Source organism: Pelodiscus sinensis, chromosome 4, assembly GCF_052426305.1.
Source record: "Pelodiscus sinensis isolate ZL-2025 chromosome 4, ASM5242630v1, whole genome shotgun sequence".
Taxonomy (NCBI): Eukaryota; Metazoa; Chordata; order Testudines; family Trionychidae; genus Pelodiscus; species Pelodiscus sinensis.
The window spans coordinates 764,913-782,319 of record NC_143055.1 but is presented as its reverse complement, the minus strand read 5'-3'; the positions used below and the strand labels follow the sequence as shown (position 1 = coordinate 782,319).

Below are 17,407 nucleotides of genomic sequence, written 5' to 3'. Positions count from 1 at the left end.
CTACCCCCGCCATGCTTTGCACCCTACCGCAGACTCCCAGCCACTGCCCTACCCCCGCCATGCTTTGCACCCTACCGGAGACTCCCAGCGCCGATCGCGCCCCACCTCCCAGCCACTGCCCTGCCCAGCTTCCATCTGGCACCCAGCCAGAAAAACAGACACTGCACATGTCCGGTATTGTCTGAGATTGTTTACTGGCCAGAGGGTCCAAAAACCAGACTGTCTGGTAGAATACCGGACACCTCGCAACCCTACTTATGCCTCCTCCTCCCACTGCTGAGTGACCTGTCTGTCGGAGGGTTGTCTCCTGCTGCCCATCACTGCACTAGCTGAACACCTTCCACCTGAATCAGTCACAACGGTGAAGTGCCCAGTGCAATGAATGGAGTGCTTTGCAGAGTACTTTTTTTTTTTTTTTAAAGAGGCCTTTGAGAAAGCCTCTTTGTGGTGTAAGAATCGAGCAGGACTTCTCATGGGCCCAACCCAGATGTAGCACTGCCCCAGTTCTTCACTTGGTGCATGGGGTCTCACTGCCATTCACTCAAATTGGACCCCACCATTGCTCCGTCAAACAGAGGTGCAGCTGAGCCAAATGGTGGAAGGACAGTGGGCTACATTTCAAAGAGTGGTGCTGGATCTGGGGGCAGTAGTCACAGCACCACTCAGGTTTGCGTCAGAGAGGCTGGGTGGCAAGGAGGTGTGTTGCAGGGCAGGCTCACCACCCTGGCGCCTCCAGCCAGCCATCCTGGGAATTAGCTCTCTTGCCTCGCTGGACACAAGGGCAGGGGACCGGACTCAATGACCTCTCAAGGTCCCTTCCAATCCTAGTTTTCTGTGATTCTCTCTCCAGGTGGTGTCTCGCTGCATTTCTCCTGGGTCACAGCATCCTCTTCCAGACACTACCCTCCTGCAGTGTCCACACCAGTGTCTGAGCCCCCCTTCTGGGGGTTGTTGTTTACTCTGCTCACACCCCAGGGTCCTCTCTTTCCCAGGGCACCCTGTTCTGCTCCCAGGGAGCTCTCAGTTCCCTTGTACCCACCTTGCCGCAGTGACCCCCTGCCAGTCTTCATCTAACCCCTGCCTCAGGACAAACTGCAGTCTGAAATGGCCACTCATCACTGGCAGAGTGGTGTTGACCTGCTCCCCCTGCCTACCATGGCTTCCTCACCACAGCCCTCGGCCTTGCTTCAGGCCCTACAGCCTGAGAGCTTGCTTGCTTGCCAAGCCTCCTGCTTCCCTCTAAACAGCAGACTGCTCTCCTTTATATAGCTCCCAGCTGGGCCCTCATTAGCTAGAACTGCCTCAGCTGGGGCTTTGCTCTCAGCTCCTGCTCGGGGCTGGGGTTTTGCCCTTAAAGGGCTAGTGCAGGGCAAGCACCCTGTCACACAATCTTCCGTTATGTCCGGGACTTCCCTTGCCCCACTTGCCTCTAGTCTGGGTCTCCGGTGTCCTTCCCCAAGGGCCCTAGCTACCCTCAGGTTCTTCCTAGCCGCCTCTGAGCATGTGCAGCAGAGACGGTGCGCCAGCTGATGCTCTCCCCAGAGAATTGTAGCGGCGCAGCTGTCAGTGCAGGGCAACGGCGCCCCATCACAAGGTGATACATGCGCCTTGCCAGAGGGCAGACGAAGGGACATAGGTGCATGTATCTCCTTGGCACGTGCCTTGCCAGAGGGCAGACGAAGGGACATAGGTGCATGTATCTCCTTGGCATGCGCCTTGCCAGTGGGCAGACGAAAGGACATAGGTGCATGTATCTCCTTGGCATGCGCCTTGCCAGAGGGCAGACGAAGGGACATAGGTGCATGTATCTCCTTGGCACGCGCCTTGCCAGTGGGCAGACGAAGGGACATAGGTGCATGTATCTCCTTGGCACGCGCCTTGCCAGAGGGCAGACGAAGGGACATAGGTGCATGTATCTCCTTGGCACGCGCCTTGCCAGAGGGCAGACGAAGGGACATAGGTGCATGTATCTCCTTGGCATGCGCCTTGCCAGTGGGCAGACGAAAGGACATAGGTGCATGTATCTCCTTGGCATGCGCCTTGCCAGAGGGCAGACGAAGGGACATAGGTGCATGTATCTCCTTGGCACGCGCCTTGCCAGTGGGCAGACGAAGGGACATAGGTGCATGTATCTCCTTGGCATGCGCCTTGCCAGAGGGCAGACGAAGGGACATAGGTGCATGTATCTCCTTGGCATGCGCCTTGCCAGTGGGCAGACAAAGGGACATAGGTGCATGTATCTCCTTGGCACGCGCCTTGCCAGAGGGCAGACGAAAGGACATAGGTGCATGTATCTCCTTGGCACGCGCCTTGCCAGAGGGCAGACGAAAGGACATAGGTGCATGTATCTCCTTGGCACGCGCCTTGCCAGTGGGCAGACGAAAGGACATAGGTGCATGTATCTCCTTGGCATGAGCCTTGCCAGAGGGCAGACGAAGGGACATAGGTGCATGTATCTCCTTGGCATGCGCCTTGCCAGAGGGCAGACGAAAGGACATAGGTGCATGTATCTCCTTGGCACGCGCCTTGCCAGAGGGCAGACGAAAGGACATAGGTGCATGTATCTCCTTGGCACGCGCCTTGCCAGAGGGCAGACGAAGGGACATAGGTGCATGTATCTCCTTGGCACGCGCCTTGCCAGTGGGCAGACGAAAGGACATACGTGCATGTATCTCCTTGGCACGCGCCTTGCCAGAGGGCAGACGAAAGGACATAGGTGCATGTATCTCCTTGGCACGCGCCTTGCCAGAGGGCAGACGAAAGGACATAGGTGCATGTATCTCCTTGGCATGCGCCTTGCCAGAGGGCAGACGAAAGGACATACGTGCATGTATCTCCTTGGCACGCGCCTTGCCAGAGGGCAGACGAAGGGACATAGGTGCATGTATCTCCTTGGCACGCGCCTTGCCAGTGGGCAGACGAAGGGACATAGGTGCATGTATCTCCTTGGCACGCGCCTTGCCAGAGGGCAGACGAAAGGACATAGGTGCATGTATCTCCTTGGCACGCGCCTTGCCAGAGGGCAGACGAAGGGACATAGGTGCATGTATCTCCTTGGCACGCGCCTTGCCAGAGGGCAGACGAAGGGACATAGGTGCATGTATCTCCTTGGCACGCGCCTTGCCAGAGGGCAGACGAAGGGACATAGGTGCATGTATCTCCTTGGCACGCGCCTTGCCAGAGGGCAGACGAAGGGACATAGGTGCATGTATCTCCTTGGCACGCGCCTTGCCAGAGGGCAGACGAAGGGACATAGGTGCATGTATCTCCTTGGCACGCGCCTTGCCAGAGGGCAGACGAAGGGACATAGGTGCATGTATCTCCTTGGCACGCGCCTTGCCAGAGGGCAGACGAAGGGACATAGGTGCATGTATCTCCTTGGCACGCGCCTTGCCAGTGGGCAGACAAAGGGACATAGGTGCATGTATCTCCTTGGCATGCGCCTTGCCAGAGGGCAGACGAAGGGACATAGGTGCATGTATCTCCTTGGCATGCGCCTTGCCAGAGGGCAGACGAAGGGACATAGGTGCATGTATCTCCTTGGCATGCGCCTTGCCAGAGGGCAGACGAAGGGACATAGGTGCATGTATCTCCTTGGCACGCGCCTTGCCAGTGGGCAGACGAAGGGACATAGGTGCATGTATCTCCTTGGCATGCGCCTTGCCAGAGGGCAGACGAAGGGACATAGGTGCATGTATCTCCTTGGCACGCGCCTTGCCAGAGGGCAGACGAAGGGACATAGGTGCATGTATCTCCTTGGCACGCGCCTTGCCAGAGGGCAGACGAAGGGACATAGGTGCATGTATCTCCTTGGCACGCGCCTTGCCAGAGGGCAGACGAAGGGACATAGGTGCATGTATCTCCTTGGCATGCACCTTGCCAGAGGGCAGACGAAGGGACATAGGTGCATGTATCTCCTTGGCACGCGCCTTGCCAGAGGGCAGACGAAGGGACATAGGTGCATGTATCTCCTTGGCATGCGCCTTGCCAGAGGGCAGACGAAGGGACATAGGTGCATGTATCTCCTTGGCATGCACCTTGCCAGAGGGCAGACGAAGGGACATAGGTGCATGTATCTCCTTGGCATGCGCCTTGCCAGAGGGCAGACGAAGGGACATAGGTGCATGTATCTCCTTGGCACGCGCCTTGCCAGAGGGCAGACGAAGGGACATAGGTGCATGTATCTCCTTGGCACGCGCCTTGCCAGAGGGCAGACGAAGGGACATAGGTGCATGTATCTCCTTGGCACGCGCCTTGCCAGAGGGCAGACGAAGGGACATAGGTGCATGTATCTCCTTGGCATGCACCTTGCCAGAGGGCAGACGAAGGGACATAGGTGCATGTATCTCCTTGGCATGCGCCTTGCCAGAGGGCAGACGAAGGGACATAGGTGCATGTATCTCCTTGGCACGCGCCTTGCCAGAGGGCAGACGAAGGGACATAGGTGCATGTATCTCCTTGGCATGCGCCTTGCCAGAGGGCAGACGAAGGGACATAGGTGCATGTATCTCCTTGGCACGCGCCTTGCCAGAGGGCAGACGAAGGGACATAGGTGCATGTATCTCCTTGGCATGCGCCTTGCCAGAGGGCAGACAAAGGGACATAGGTGCATGTATCTCCTTGGCATGCGCCTTGCCAGAGGGCAGACGAAGGGACATAGGTGCATGTATTTCCTTGGCATGCGCCTTGCCAGAGGATGTGGTGAAGGCCAGGACTTTAACAGGGTTCAAAAAAGAACTAGATCAATTCATGGAGGTGAGGTCCATCAATGGCTATTAGCCTGGATGGGTGGGAATGGTGTCCCTGGCTCTGTTTGTCAGAGGCTGGAAATGGAGGACAGGAGAGGGATCATGTGACGATTACCTGTTCTGTTCACTCCCTCTGGGGCACCTGGCAGAGTACTGGGCTACATGGACCTTTGGTCTGACCCAGTATGGCTGTTCTTATTGTATAGCTGGGGTTGATCCATTAATTGCTATGAAAGGTAAGACAGGGGCCTTAAACCAGCATCTGAAGTTCACTGGGAGAGACTTAAGCACAGGCTGGATATGCTCAAAGTCACCTGAGTCATGGAGAAGGTGGGGAGTCATGTTCTGCACAAGATAGAGACTGTTTATCATTGTCACATTCAGCTTCAGATTACAGTAAATCAGCTTGGTGGTGACCAATGCAGGGATCGCTGTTGCTAAGTCCTTATCTGGGAGCAAGGTATAACATTTAATGAGCTAGAGCAGGAGAAGGCGTTTTTGGAATTGATGCTGCCCAGTCACCCAATTTTAGTGAAGAGTCAAACAGGATCCTGAAACTTCACAGCACTCTGATGACCTATGAGGAGAGGCTGAGGGACTTGGGTCTGTTTAGTCTGCAGAAGCGAAGAGTGAGAGGGGGATTTGATAGCAGCCGTCAACTTCCTGAAGGGAGGTTCCAAAGAGGATGGAGAGAGGCTGTTCTCAGTAGTGACAGATGGCAGAACAAGGAGCAATGGGCTCAAGTTGTGGTGGGAGAGGTCCAGTTTGGATATTAGGAAAAACTATTTCACTAGGGCTATGTCTAGACTGCAGGCTTCTTTCGAAAGAGCCTCTTTCGAAAGATCGCGTCTAGACTGCAGGCAGATCTTTCGAAAGAGAAATCCGCTTTTTCGAAAGAGAGCACCCAGCGAGTCTGGATGCTCTCTTTCGAAGACGGCCTCTTTACATTGAAGAACGCCTTCTTTCGAAAGAGGAACTTTCGAAAGAAGGCGTTCTTCCTCGTAAATTGAGGTTTACCGCCATCGAAAGAAAAGCCGCGTTCTTTCGAAATAATTTCGAAAGAACGCGGCTTGAGTCTGGACGCAGGGGAAGTTCTTTCGAAAAAAGGCTACTTTTTTCGAAAGAACCCCTGAGTCTGGACACGGCCTAGGAGGGTGGTGAAGCACTGGAATGGGTTCCCTAGGGAAGTAGTGGAGTCTCCATCCCTAGAGGTGTTTAAGTCTTGGCTTGACAAAGCCCTGGCTGGGTTGATTTAGTTGGGATTGGTCCTGCCTAGAGCAGGGGGCAGGACTTGATGACCTTTTGAGGTCTCTTCCAGCTCTATGGTTCTATGATTCTATGAAAGGGAGCTACACACCTCTGATGGAGAGATCATCTCTTGGGCCTAGCTCCTGCGAGTGTTTAACACGGTGGAAGCCAGTCTTTAACATGGGGCTATTCGGCATGGCCTAGATGTGTGAAATGGACTTGTCTGTGCAGAGATGGGGCTACAGGGCTACACGGGAGCAGGCTGGGCATCTGGTTGAGCTCCCCATTCTACCTGAGTTGGTCAAAGCGCATTCCCATCCCCTTTCTCTCCTTTATGTCCAGGCTTCTGGGTGTCTTTGAAAATGCTGTGGGGAGACCTGAATCAGGTGCGAAAAGATCATCCTCATTTGGTGGACCGCAGCACAGTTGTGGTCCGCAAGTTAGGCTTCCCAGAGATTATCATGCCAGGTGAGTGAAGAAGGCACCACAGGCTCAGGTTAGTAATTTTATCCCAATCCAGACTCAGCTACTGTCTCCCAGAGTCCTGGTGGCACTGGCCACAGCTCTATGCCACAGCTTTAAACAGTCTCTTGAAGGAGTCACTTTAGGCTATATCTGGACTATGCTTTATTTTCAAAAGAGGATCTCACTTTCAAAAGCAGGTCTTTTGAAAGTGAAAGTAGTCTAGATGTGGGGTTTTTTTTGGGGGGAAAAACCCCTTTTTCAAAAAACCATGTAAATCTCATGTTTAAAGAGCGATTTTTCGAAAAAGGGTTTTTCCCCCCAAAAAAACTCATCCAGATTACTTTCACTTTCAAAAGACCTGCTTTCAAAAGTGAGATCGGAAGAAGATCCTCTTTCAAAAATAACGCGTAGTTTAGACATACCCTTAGGCTACATCTAGACTGGCATGATTTTCCGCAAATGCTTTTAACGGAAAAGTTTTTCCGTTAACAGCATTTGCGGAAAAGAGCGTTTAGATTGGCACGGACGCTTTTCCACAAAAGCACGTTTTGCGGAAAAGCGTCCGTGCCAATCTAGACGTGGTTTTGCGGAAGAAAGCCCCGATCGCCATTTTCACCATCAGGGCTTTTTTTGTGCAAAACAGTTTTCAGCTGTCTACACTGGCCCTCTTGCGCAAAAGCATTTCCGGAAAAGGGCTTTTGCCCGAGTGGGAGCAGCATAGTATTTGCGGAAGAACACTGACAATCTTACATTAGATCATCAGTGTTCTTGCGCAAAATCAAGGGGCCAGTGTAGACAGCTGGCAGTCTAGACACAGCCTTAGTGTGCTGGCCCCTCAGGGGAACCCATGCTTCTTTAAGGATAGGCCACACAACCACATCCCCTCCAGCACGGAGCCTCTGGCCTCCAGCACACCTGCCCCACACCGAGAGCGCTTCTCAGTGAGTCCAACTGAGCTAGACACGTGTCCGCTCTGCAGAGACTCATGCCCCTTTGCAGAGGCACCACAGCAGCATTTCCAAGCAGAGTAGGGTTGATTACGCAAGTCGAAGCTAGCAGAGACAAAGGGGGAGAGCACCAGCCAGTCTTGCCAAGCCTCCGCTGACTCCGTGCTCAGGCCTTGTCTCCCTCTCTGATCTCCTTAGTAGGTTCCAGTAGAAAGCAGCAGGCTTCTTCCATAGCCCGCACCTTGTCCCCTGTTGCTCGCCTGCCAGCCCTTGGTTCTCCAGGCAGGGCGGTGCTGAGTTCACAGCCCCTACTAGGAGGCAGGGCAGAGCTCCTTTCTTTGGGCTGCTGATTGCTAGGTGTCAGTGTTCTGCCCCCTGGGCTTTTCCATTGTTTTCTCACATTTTCCACTGACAGTCCCTTTAATGACCCATTCAGTCTCAGACAGCGAGGTGTTACATGTACCTGTGCCTCTTAGTCTGTCCTGAGAGCACTTCCCCCCACCTCCCTGCATAAAAATGGCAAGTACTGAGAAAACTGAGGCACACATGGGCATGATAAAAATATTACCAAAAATTCCCACTTGGTCATCTCAACATCCTCCTCATTTTAGCCGAAGAATTGGTCAAACCTGCGTAGCCCTTTGTGCTTTGGGGTGGGCGAGCATAGGGCGGTGCTGGAACCCCTGTAGCAGCTCAGGCATGACCTCACTGGGCCTCGCCCTGTGGCTCTCCCCAGGAGACATCAGGAACGACATTTACCTCACGCTGGTGCAGGGGGAGTTTGACAAGGGGAACAAGAAGACACAGAAGAATGTGGAGGTGACAGTATGTGTCTGTGACGAGTCTGGGAACCCGATGCAGGTGAGCATGCCCCAGCCTGGCCTGCTGGCAGAGGTGTAGTGGGAGCCGTGTGATGTGGGAGTGCGGAAAGAGGAAAGCCCAAATCTTGTGGGATTAAGTCGGACTGTGGCAGAGCCTTTGGCGGTGACTCAGGAGCAGCCAGGAATCCTTGGGTTAACTTCATAGACTTTAGAAATGCTATGTAGAGCCACGCCCATTCTGGATCTGAATTGCACAGACCAGGCACACACGCCTGCCTGGGACCTCTCTGGAAGCGGCTTTGCAGTAATGCTCGGAGGCAATGACCACATAGGAATTCTTGGCCATCTTCTGCGCCCAGCTGGTTGCAGTGTTCTTGCCTGGGCGTTTCCTTTTGTTTCTGATTAGACTCTCAGCTGATACATTGGCTGTGAGGCGTGGTGATAATCCAGAGACGCAATCCCTTCTTCCACCCTACTCTTTCTCTATCTGTGCTAATTATTTTCTCATGGGTACTGCACTCATCCCTCCCCTAGGGGGAGCTGTCGAGTCCCTAGGACTCTCGAAATCACACCCCAACCCTGTGCATACTGTAACTCAACTGCTGTTCTAAACTGACAGCCCTCTCGCTGAGCACAGTGCAGCCTAGCAGTCAGAGACAGTGACACACATCCCTCTCGCTGAGGACAGTGCAGCCTAGCAGTCAGAGACAGTGACACACATCCCTCTCGCTGAGGACAGTGCAGCCCAGCAGGGAGAGACAGTGACACACATCCCTCTCGCTGAGGACAGTGCAGCCTAGCAGTCAGAGACAGTGACACACATCCCTCTCACTGAGGACAGTGCAGCCTAGCAGTCAGAGACAGTGAGAAACATCCCTCTCGCTGAGGACAATGCAGCCTAGCAGTGAGAGACAGTGACACACATCCCTCTCGCTGAGGACAGTGCAGCCTAGAAGGGAGAGACAGTGACACACATCCCTCTCGCTGAGGACAGTGCAGCCTAGCAGTCAGAGACAGTGACACACATCCCTCTCGCTGAGGACAGTGCAGCCTAGCAGTCAGAGACAGTGACACACAGACCTCTCGCTGAGGACAGTGCAGCCTAGCAGTCAGAGACAGTGAGAAACATCCCTCTCGCTGAGGACAGTGCAGCCTAGCAGTCAGAGACAGTGACACACAGCCCTCTCGCTGAGGACAGTGCAGCCTAGCAGTCAGAGACAGTGACACACATCCCTCTCGCTGAGGACAGTGCAGCCTAGCAGTCAGAGACAGTGACACACATCCCTCTCGCTGAGGACAGTGCAGCCTAGCAGTGAGAGACAGTGACACACATCCCTCTCGCTGAGGACAGTGCAGCCTAGCAGTGAGAGACAGTGACACACATCCCTCTCGCTGAGGACAGTGCAGCCTAGCAGGGAGAGACAGTGACACACATCCCTCTCGCTGAGGACAGTGCAGCCCAGCAGGGAGAGACAGTGACACACATCCCTCTCGCTGAGGACAGTGCAGCCTAGCAGTCAGAGACAGTGACACACATCCCTCTCGCTGAGGACAGTGCAGCCTAGCAGTCAGAGACAGTGACACACATCCCTCTCGCTGAGGACAGTGCAGCCTAGCAGTGAGAGACAGTGACACACATCCCTCTCGCTGAGGACAGTGCAGCCTAGCAGTGAGAGACAGTGACACACATCCCTCTCGCTGAGGACAGTGCAGCCTAGCAGGGAGAGACAGTGACACACATCCCTCTCGCTGAGGACAGTGCAGCCCAGCAGGGAGAGACAGTGACACACATCCCTCTCGCTGAGGACAGTGCAGCCTAGCAGTGAGAGACAGTGACACACATCCCTCTCGCTGAGGACAGTGCAGCCTAGCAGTGAGAGACAGTGACACACATCCCTCTCGCTGAAGACAATGCAGCCTAGCAGGGAGAGACAGTGACACACATCCCTCTCGCTAAGTACAGTGCAGCCTAGCAGTCAGAGACAGTGACACACATCCCTCTCGCTGAAGACAGTGCAGCCTAGCAGGGAGAGATAGTGACACACATCCCTCTAGCTGAGGACAGTGCAGCCTAGCAGTGAGAGACAGTGACAAACATCCCTCTCGCTGAGGACAGTGCAGCCTAGTAGTCAGAGACAGTGACACACATCCCTCTCGCTGAGGACAGTGCAGCCTAGCAGTCAGAGATAGTGACAAACATCCCTCTCGCTGAGGACAATGCAGCCTAGCAGTGAGAGACAGTGACACACAGACCTCTCGCTGAGGACAGTGCAGCCTAGCAGTCAGAGATAGTGACAAACATCCCTCTCGCTGAGGACAGTGCAGCCTAGCAGTCAGAGACAGTGACACACAGCCCTCTCGCTGAGGACAGTGCAGCCTAGCAGTCAGAGACAGTGACACACAGCCCTCTCGCTGAGGACAGTGCAGCCTAGCAGGGAGAGACAGTGACACATCCATCTCGCTGAGGACAGTGCAGCCTAGCAGTGAGAGACAGTGACACACATCCCTCTCGCTGAGGACAATGCAGCCTAGCAGTCAGAGACAGTGACAAACATCTCTCTCGCTGAGGACAATGCAGCCTAGCAGTGAGAGACAGTGACACACATCCCTCTCGCTGAGGACAATGCAGCCTAGCAGTCAGAGACAGTGACAAACATCTCTCTCGCTGAGGACAATGCAGCCTAGCAGTCAGAGACAGTGACACACATCCCTCTCGCTGAGGACAGTGCAGGCTAGCAGTCAGAGACAGTGACACACATCCCTCTCGCTGAGGACAGTGCAGCCTAGCAGTGAAAGACAGTGACACACATCCCTCTCGCTGAGGACAATGCAGCCTAGCAGTCAGAGACAGTGACACACATCCCTCTCGCTGAGGACAGTGCAGCCTAGCAGTCAGAGACAGTGACACACATCCCTCTCGCTGAGGACAGTGCAGCCTAGCAGTGAGAGACAGTGACACACATCCCTCTCGCTGAGGACAGTGCAGCCTAGCAGTGAGAGACAGTGACACACATCCCTCTCGCTGAGGACAGTGCAGCCTAGCAGTCAGAGACAGTGACACACATCCCTCTCGCTGAGGACAGTGCAGCCTAGCAGTCAGAGACAGTGACACACATCCCTCTCGCTGAGGACAGTGCAGCCTAGCAGTGAGAGACAGTGACACACATCCCTCTCGCTGAGGACAGTGCAGCCTAGCAGTGAGAGACAGTGACAAACATCCCTCTAGCTGAGGACAGTGCAGCCTAGCAGTGAGAGACAGTGACACACAACCCTCTCGCTGAGGACAGTGCAGCCCAGCAGGGAGAGACAGTGACACACATCCCTCTCGCTGAGGACAGTGCAGCCTAGCAGTGAGAGACAGTGACACACATCCCTCTCGCTGAGGACAGTGCAGCCTAGCAGTGAGAGACAGTGACACACAACCCTCTCGCTGAGGACAGTGCAGCCCAGCAGGGAGAGACAGTGACACACATCCCTCTCGCTGAGGACAGTGCAGCCTAGCAGTGAGAGACAGTGACACACAACCCTCTCGCTGAGGACAGTGCAGCCCAGCAGGGAGAGACAGTGACACACATCCCTCTCGCTGAGGACAGTGCAGCCTAGCAGTCAGAGACAGTGACACACATCCCTCTCGCTGAGGACAGTGCAGCCTAGCAGTGAGAGACAGTGACACACATCCCTCTTGCTGAGGACAATGCAGCCTAGCAGTGAGAGACAGTGACACACATCCCTCTCGCTGAGGACAGTGCAGCCTAGCAGTCAGAGACAGTGACACACATCCCTCTCGCTGAGGACAATGCAGCCTAGCAGGGAGAGACAGTGACACACATCCCTCTCGCTGAGGACAGTGCAGCCTAGCAGTCAGAGACAGTGACACACATCCCTCTCGCTGAGGACAGTGCAGCCTAGCAGTCAGAGACAGTGACACACATCCCTCTAGCTGAGGACAGTGCAGCCTAGCAGGGAGAGACAGTGACACACATCCCTCTAGCTGAGGACAGTGCAGCCTAGCAGGGAGAGACAGTGACACACATCCCTCTAGCTGAGGACAGTGCAGCCTAGCAGGGAGAGACAGTGACACACATCCCTCTCGCTGAGGACAGTGCAGCCTAGCAGTCAGAGACAGTGACACACATCCCTCTCGCTGAGGACAGTGCAGCCTAGCAGTCAGAGACAGTGACACACATCCCTCTAGCTGAGGACAGTGCAGCCTAGCAGGGAGAGACAGTGACACACATCCCTCTAGCTGAGGACAGTGCAGCCTAGCAGGGAGAGACAGTGACACACATCCCTCTCGCTGAGGACAGTGCAGCCTAGCAGTGAGAGACAGTGACACACATCCCTCTCGCTGAGGACAATGCAGCCTAGCAGTCAGAGACAGTGACACACATCCCTCTTGCTGAGGACAATGCAGCCTAGCAGTCAGAGACAGTGACACACATCCCTCTCGCTGAGGACAGTGCAGTCTAGCAGTCAGAGACAGTGACACACATCCCTCTCGCTGAGGACAGTGCAGCCTAGCAGTCAGAGACAGTGACACACATCCCTCTAGCTGAGGACAGTGCAGCCCAGCAGGGAGAGACAGTGACACACATCCCTCTCGCTGAGGACAGTGCAGCCTAGCAGTGAGAGACAGTGACACACATCCCTCTTGCTGAGGACAATGCAGCCTAGCAGTGAGAGACAGTGACACACATCCCTCTCGCTGAGGACAGTGCAGCCTAGCAGTCAGAGACAGTGACACACATCCCTCTTGCTGAGGACAGTGCAGCCTAGCAGGGAGAGACAGTGACACACATCCCTCTCGCTGAGGACAGTGCAGCCTAGCAGTGAGAGACAGTGACACACATCCCTCTCGCTGAGGACAATGCAGCCTAGCAGTCAGAGACAGTGACACACATCCCTCTTGCTGAGGACAGTGCAGCCCAGCAGGGAGAGACAGTGACACACATCCCTCTTGCTGAGGACAGTGCAGCCTAGCAGTCAGAGACAGTGACACACATCCCTCTTGCTGAGGACAGTGCAGCCTAGCAGTCAGAGACAGTGACACACATCCCTCTTGCTGAGGACAGTGCAGCCCAGCAGGGAGAGACAGTGACACACATCCCTCTTGCTGAGGACAGTGCAGCCTAGCAGTCAGAGACAGTGACACACATCCCTCTTGCTGAGGACAGTGCAGCCTAGCAGTGAGAGACAGTGACACACATCCCTCTCGCTGAGGACAGTGCAGCCTAGCAGTGAGAGACAGTGACACACATCCCTCTCGATGAGGACAGTGCAGCCCAGCAGGGAGAGAGAATAATAAATGCCCCTCTTGCTGGGGCAGTGCGGCCTAGTGGCCAAAGTGAATAATAAATGGGTGCAGGCCCTACTGACTGGGGATTGAGAAGGGGGTAGGGGGAACCCAGGCCCTGCCTATTGTACTGGGTCCCAGCCCAGTGCCCTATTGAACAGTGGCACGGTCAGTGGGAAATCCCACCAGAACACACTGTGGTCCTCGGGATACAGTCTCCCACCCTGGGCTACTTCCTACCAGTCTCCGCCGTACTCCTTCCAGGGCCCTTCCTCCAGCACCTCGGCTATCTCGCTGGCTGCTCTCCAGTCATGTCCCACTGGCAGGTCACCTCCAGGAGCCCTGACCGTGCTCCCTACCTCCTCAGCAGCCAGCCCAGACTGAGCCTCTCGCCAGGCCTTTATACCTGGGCTGCAGTCTCAGTAGGGCTGCAGGGGCGGGAGTCCTTCAGCTAGGTGAGCCTGGTTAGGCTTTGCTTCCCTAGCGCAGGGCTGGTGCAACCTGTCACATCATGTTACAAGACAATGAATTGTGAAAGCTCTCTGGAGGGTCATGAACCCTTTTCTGCCTTCCTGGGAAGATGGGAGCCTGCTCTGCAGTTAGAGGATAGGAAAGGGATAACAAGTGGAGTTCCTCAAGGGTCTGTTTTGGGACCCGTACTGTTCAATGTCTTCATCAATGATGTAGATATTGGGATAGAGAGTACGCTTATTAAGTTTGCAGATGATACCAAACTGGGTGGGGTTGCAACTTCTTTGGAGCATAGGGACATAATTCAAAATGACCTTAGCAAGTTAGAGAAATGGTCAGAGGTAAACAGGATGAGGTTTAATAAAGAGAAATGCAAAGTGCTCCACTTAGGAAGGAACAATCAGTTCCATACATACAAGATGGGAAGCGACTGTCTAGGAAGGAGCATGGCGGAAAGGGAACTAGGGGTCATAGTGGACCACAAGTTGAATATGAGCCAACAGTGTGATGCTGTTGCAAAAAAAGCAAATATGATTCTAGGTTGTATCAACAGGTGTGTTGTAAGCAAAACTCGTGAAGTCATTCTGCCGCTCTACTCTGCACTAGTTAGGCCTCAGCTGGAGTACTGTGTCCAGTTCTGGGCGCCACATTTCAAGAAAGATGTGGAGAAATTGGAAAGGGTACAGAGAAGAGCGACAAGAATGATTAAAGGTTTAGAGAACATGACCTATGAAGCCAGGCTTCATGAACTGGGCTTGTTTAGTTTGGAAAAAAGAAGATTAAGGGGGGACATGATAGCGGTTTTCAAATATCTAAAAGGGTGTCACAAGGAGGAAGGAGAAAATTTGTTCCTCTTGGTTTCTGAGGACAGGACAAGGAGTAATGGGCTTAAAGTGCAGCAGGGGAGGTTTAGATTGGACATTAGGAAAAAATTCCTAACTGTCAGGGTGGTCAAATATTGGAATAAATTGCCAAGGGAGGTGGTGGAATCTCCCTCTCTGGAGATATTTAAGAACAGGTTAGATAGACATCTGTCAGGGATGGTGTAGACGGAGCTTGGTCCTGCCTTGAGGGCGGGGGGCTGGACTCGATGACCTCTCGAGGTCCCTTCCAGTCCTATTATTCTATGATTCTATGATTCTAGAGATGGCATCCAGCGTAGAAAGGCAGCTTCACAGTAGCCTGGTTCTCTCTCAGCTGTGGAGCTCTGTCTTGGTGTGCCTAACTCACCACCTCCTCCATGTCATTCTGGGGAGTAACATAAGGCCAGCTTCCACTGCAGTCTGCACTCTGTGTCTCCTTCCCTACAGTTTGCCTGAAACTCCTCTTGCAGTGTCAGGAACTGCAGCATCCACTTTGTGGGTTGGCCCTCTGGCTGTGTCATTACACATGGTCTCCCCCTTTGGGGAGGTTTAGCTCCTCCGGAGCCCAGCCACTTCCCCAGTGGTGAATGAGGGTACCTGGGTCTGCCCACTCCTCCAGATTCCAGACCAGGGACCCTCTGTACTGCAGTCAGTTCATAGAATCTTAGAATCCTAGATCTGGAAGAGACCTCGAGAGGTCATTGAGACCAGTCCCCTGTCCTCATGGCAGGACCAAGCAATGACTAGATCATCCCTGACAGGTGTCTGTCCAACCTGCTCTTCAATATCTCCAGTGATGGAGATACCACAACCTCCCTAGGCAACTTATTTCAGTGTTTAACCACCCTGACAGGAAGTTTTTCCTAATGTCCAACCTAAACCTCCCTCGCTGCAGTTTAAGCCCATTGCTTCTCGTCCTATCCTCAGAGGTCAAGGAGAACAATTTTTCTCCCTCCTCCTTGTAACGCCCTTTTAGATACTTGAAAACCACTATTGTGTCCCCTCTCAGTCTTCTCTTTTCTAAACTAAACAAGCCCAGTTCTTTCAGGCTATATCTAGACAGCAGGCTACTTTCAGAAGAAGCTTTCCTGGAAGAGATCTTCTGAGAAAACTTCTTCTGAAAGAGAGCATCCACACAGCAAAAGCGCATCAAAAAAGCGATCTGCTTTTTCGAAAGATAGCATCCACACTGAATGGATGCTATCTCACATTTAAGCTCTGATTACTATGGATGCAGTGGCCACCAGGGCACCTGTGCTTTTTCCTCTTTCCTCTTCTTTTGAAAGAACTCCTTTTCCTGGTCCACGCACATCTTTTCCCGAAAGAGCTCTTTTGGAAAAGGCTTCTTCCTCATACAGAGAGGTTTACCAATGTTGGAAAACCCCCTCTGTTCTTTCAATTTTTTTCGAAAGAATGCAGTTGCAGTGTGGCTGTAACTGGAGGTTTTTTGGAAAAACTGCTGTTTTTTGAAAAAACTCTTCAGTGTAGACATACCCTCAGTCTTCCCTCATAGCATAGGTCATGTTTTCTAGACTCATAATCATTTTTGTTGCTCTTCTCTGGACCTTCTCCAATTTCTCCACATCTTTCCTGAAATGTGGTGCCCAGAACTGGACACAATACTCCAGCTGAGGCCTAACCAGCGCAGAGTAGAGCAGAAGAATGACTCCTCGTGTCTTGCTCACAAAACGCCTGTTAATGCAGCCCAGAACCATGTTTGGTTTTTTGCAACAATGTCACATTGTTGACTAATGTTTAATTTGTGGTCCACTGTGACCCCTAGATCCCTTTCTGCAGGACTCCTTCCTAGACAGTCGCTTCCCATTCTCTGTGTGTGAAACGGATTGTTCCTTCCTAAGTGGAGCACTTTGCATTTGTCTTTATTAAACTTCATCCTGTTTACCTCAGACCATTTCTCCAGTTTGTCCAGATCCTTTTGAATTTTGACCCTTTCCTCCAAATCACTTGCAACCCCTCCCTGCTTGGTATCATCTGCAAACTTAATAAGCATACTTTCTATGCCATCATCTAAATCATTGATGAAGATATTGAACAGAACAGGTCCCAGAACAGACCCCTGAGGAACCCCACTTGTAATGCCCTTCCAACAGGATTGTGAACCATTAATAACTACTCTCTGAGTATGGTTATCCAGCTAGTTATGCACCTACCATATAGTAGCCCCATCTAGGTGTCAAATGCCTTACTAAAGTCTAGGTATACCAAGTCCATCTCTTCTCCCTTATCCACAAGGCTTGATACCCTATCCGATTGGTTTACAAATCCATGCGGGCTGTTCCCTATCACCTTATCATCTTCCAGATGTTTGCATAGGATTTCCTTAATTACTTGCTCCATTATCTTCCCTGGCACAGACGTTAAACTGACTGGTCTGTGGTTTCCTGGGTTGTTCTTATTTCCATTTTTATAGATGGGCACTAGATTTGCCCTTTTCCAGTCCTCTGGAATCTCTCCCGACTCCCATGACTTTTCAGAGATGACAGCGAAAGGCTCAGACACCTCCTCTCTCAGCTCCTTGCACACTTAGTAC

General features: G+C 53.1%; 1 protein-coding gene across 6 annotated transcripts in view; it reads left to right on the top strand.

Moving 5' to 3' along the window:
- Nucleotides 1–17,407, top strand: part of LOC102455798 (dedicator of cytokinesis protein 2-like) — a 427,487-nt gene that overhangs the window by 84,579 nt on the left and 325,501 nt on the right. For all 6 annotated transcript variants that reach the window (XM_089777669.1, XM_089777670.1, XM_089777667.1 and 3 more), the window contains exons 13-14: nt 6,339–6,464; nt 8,145–8,269. In XM_089777669.1, the coding sequence (XP_089633795.1) occupies nt 6,339–6,464; nt 8,145–8,269 (251 nt within the window). The remainder of the gene's footprint in view (nt 1–6,338; nt 6,465–8,144; nt 8,270–17,407) is intronic.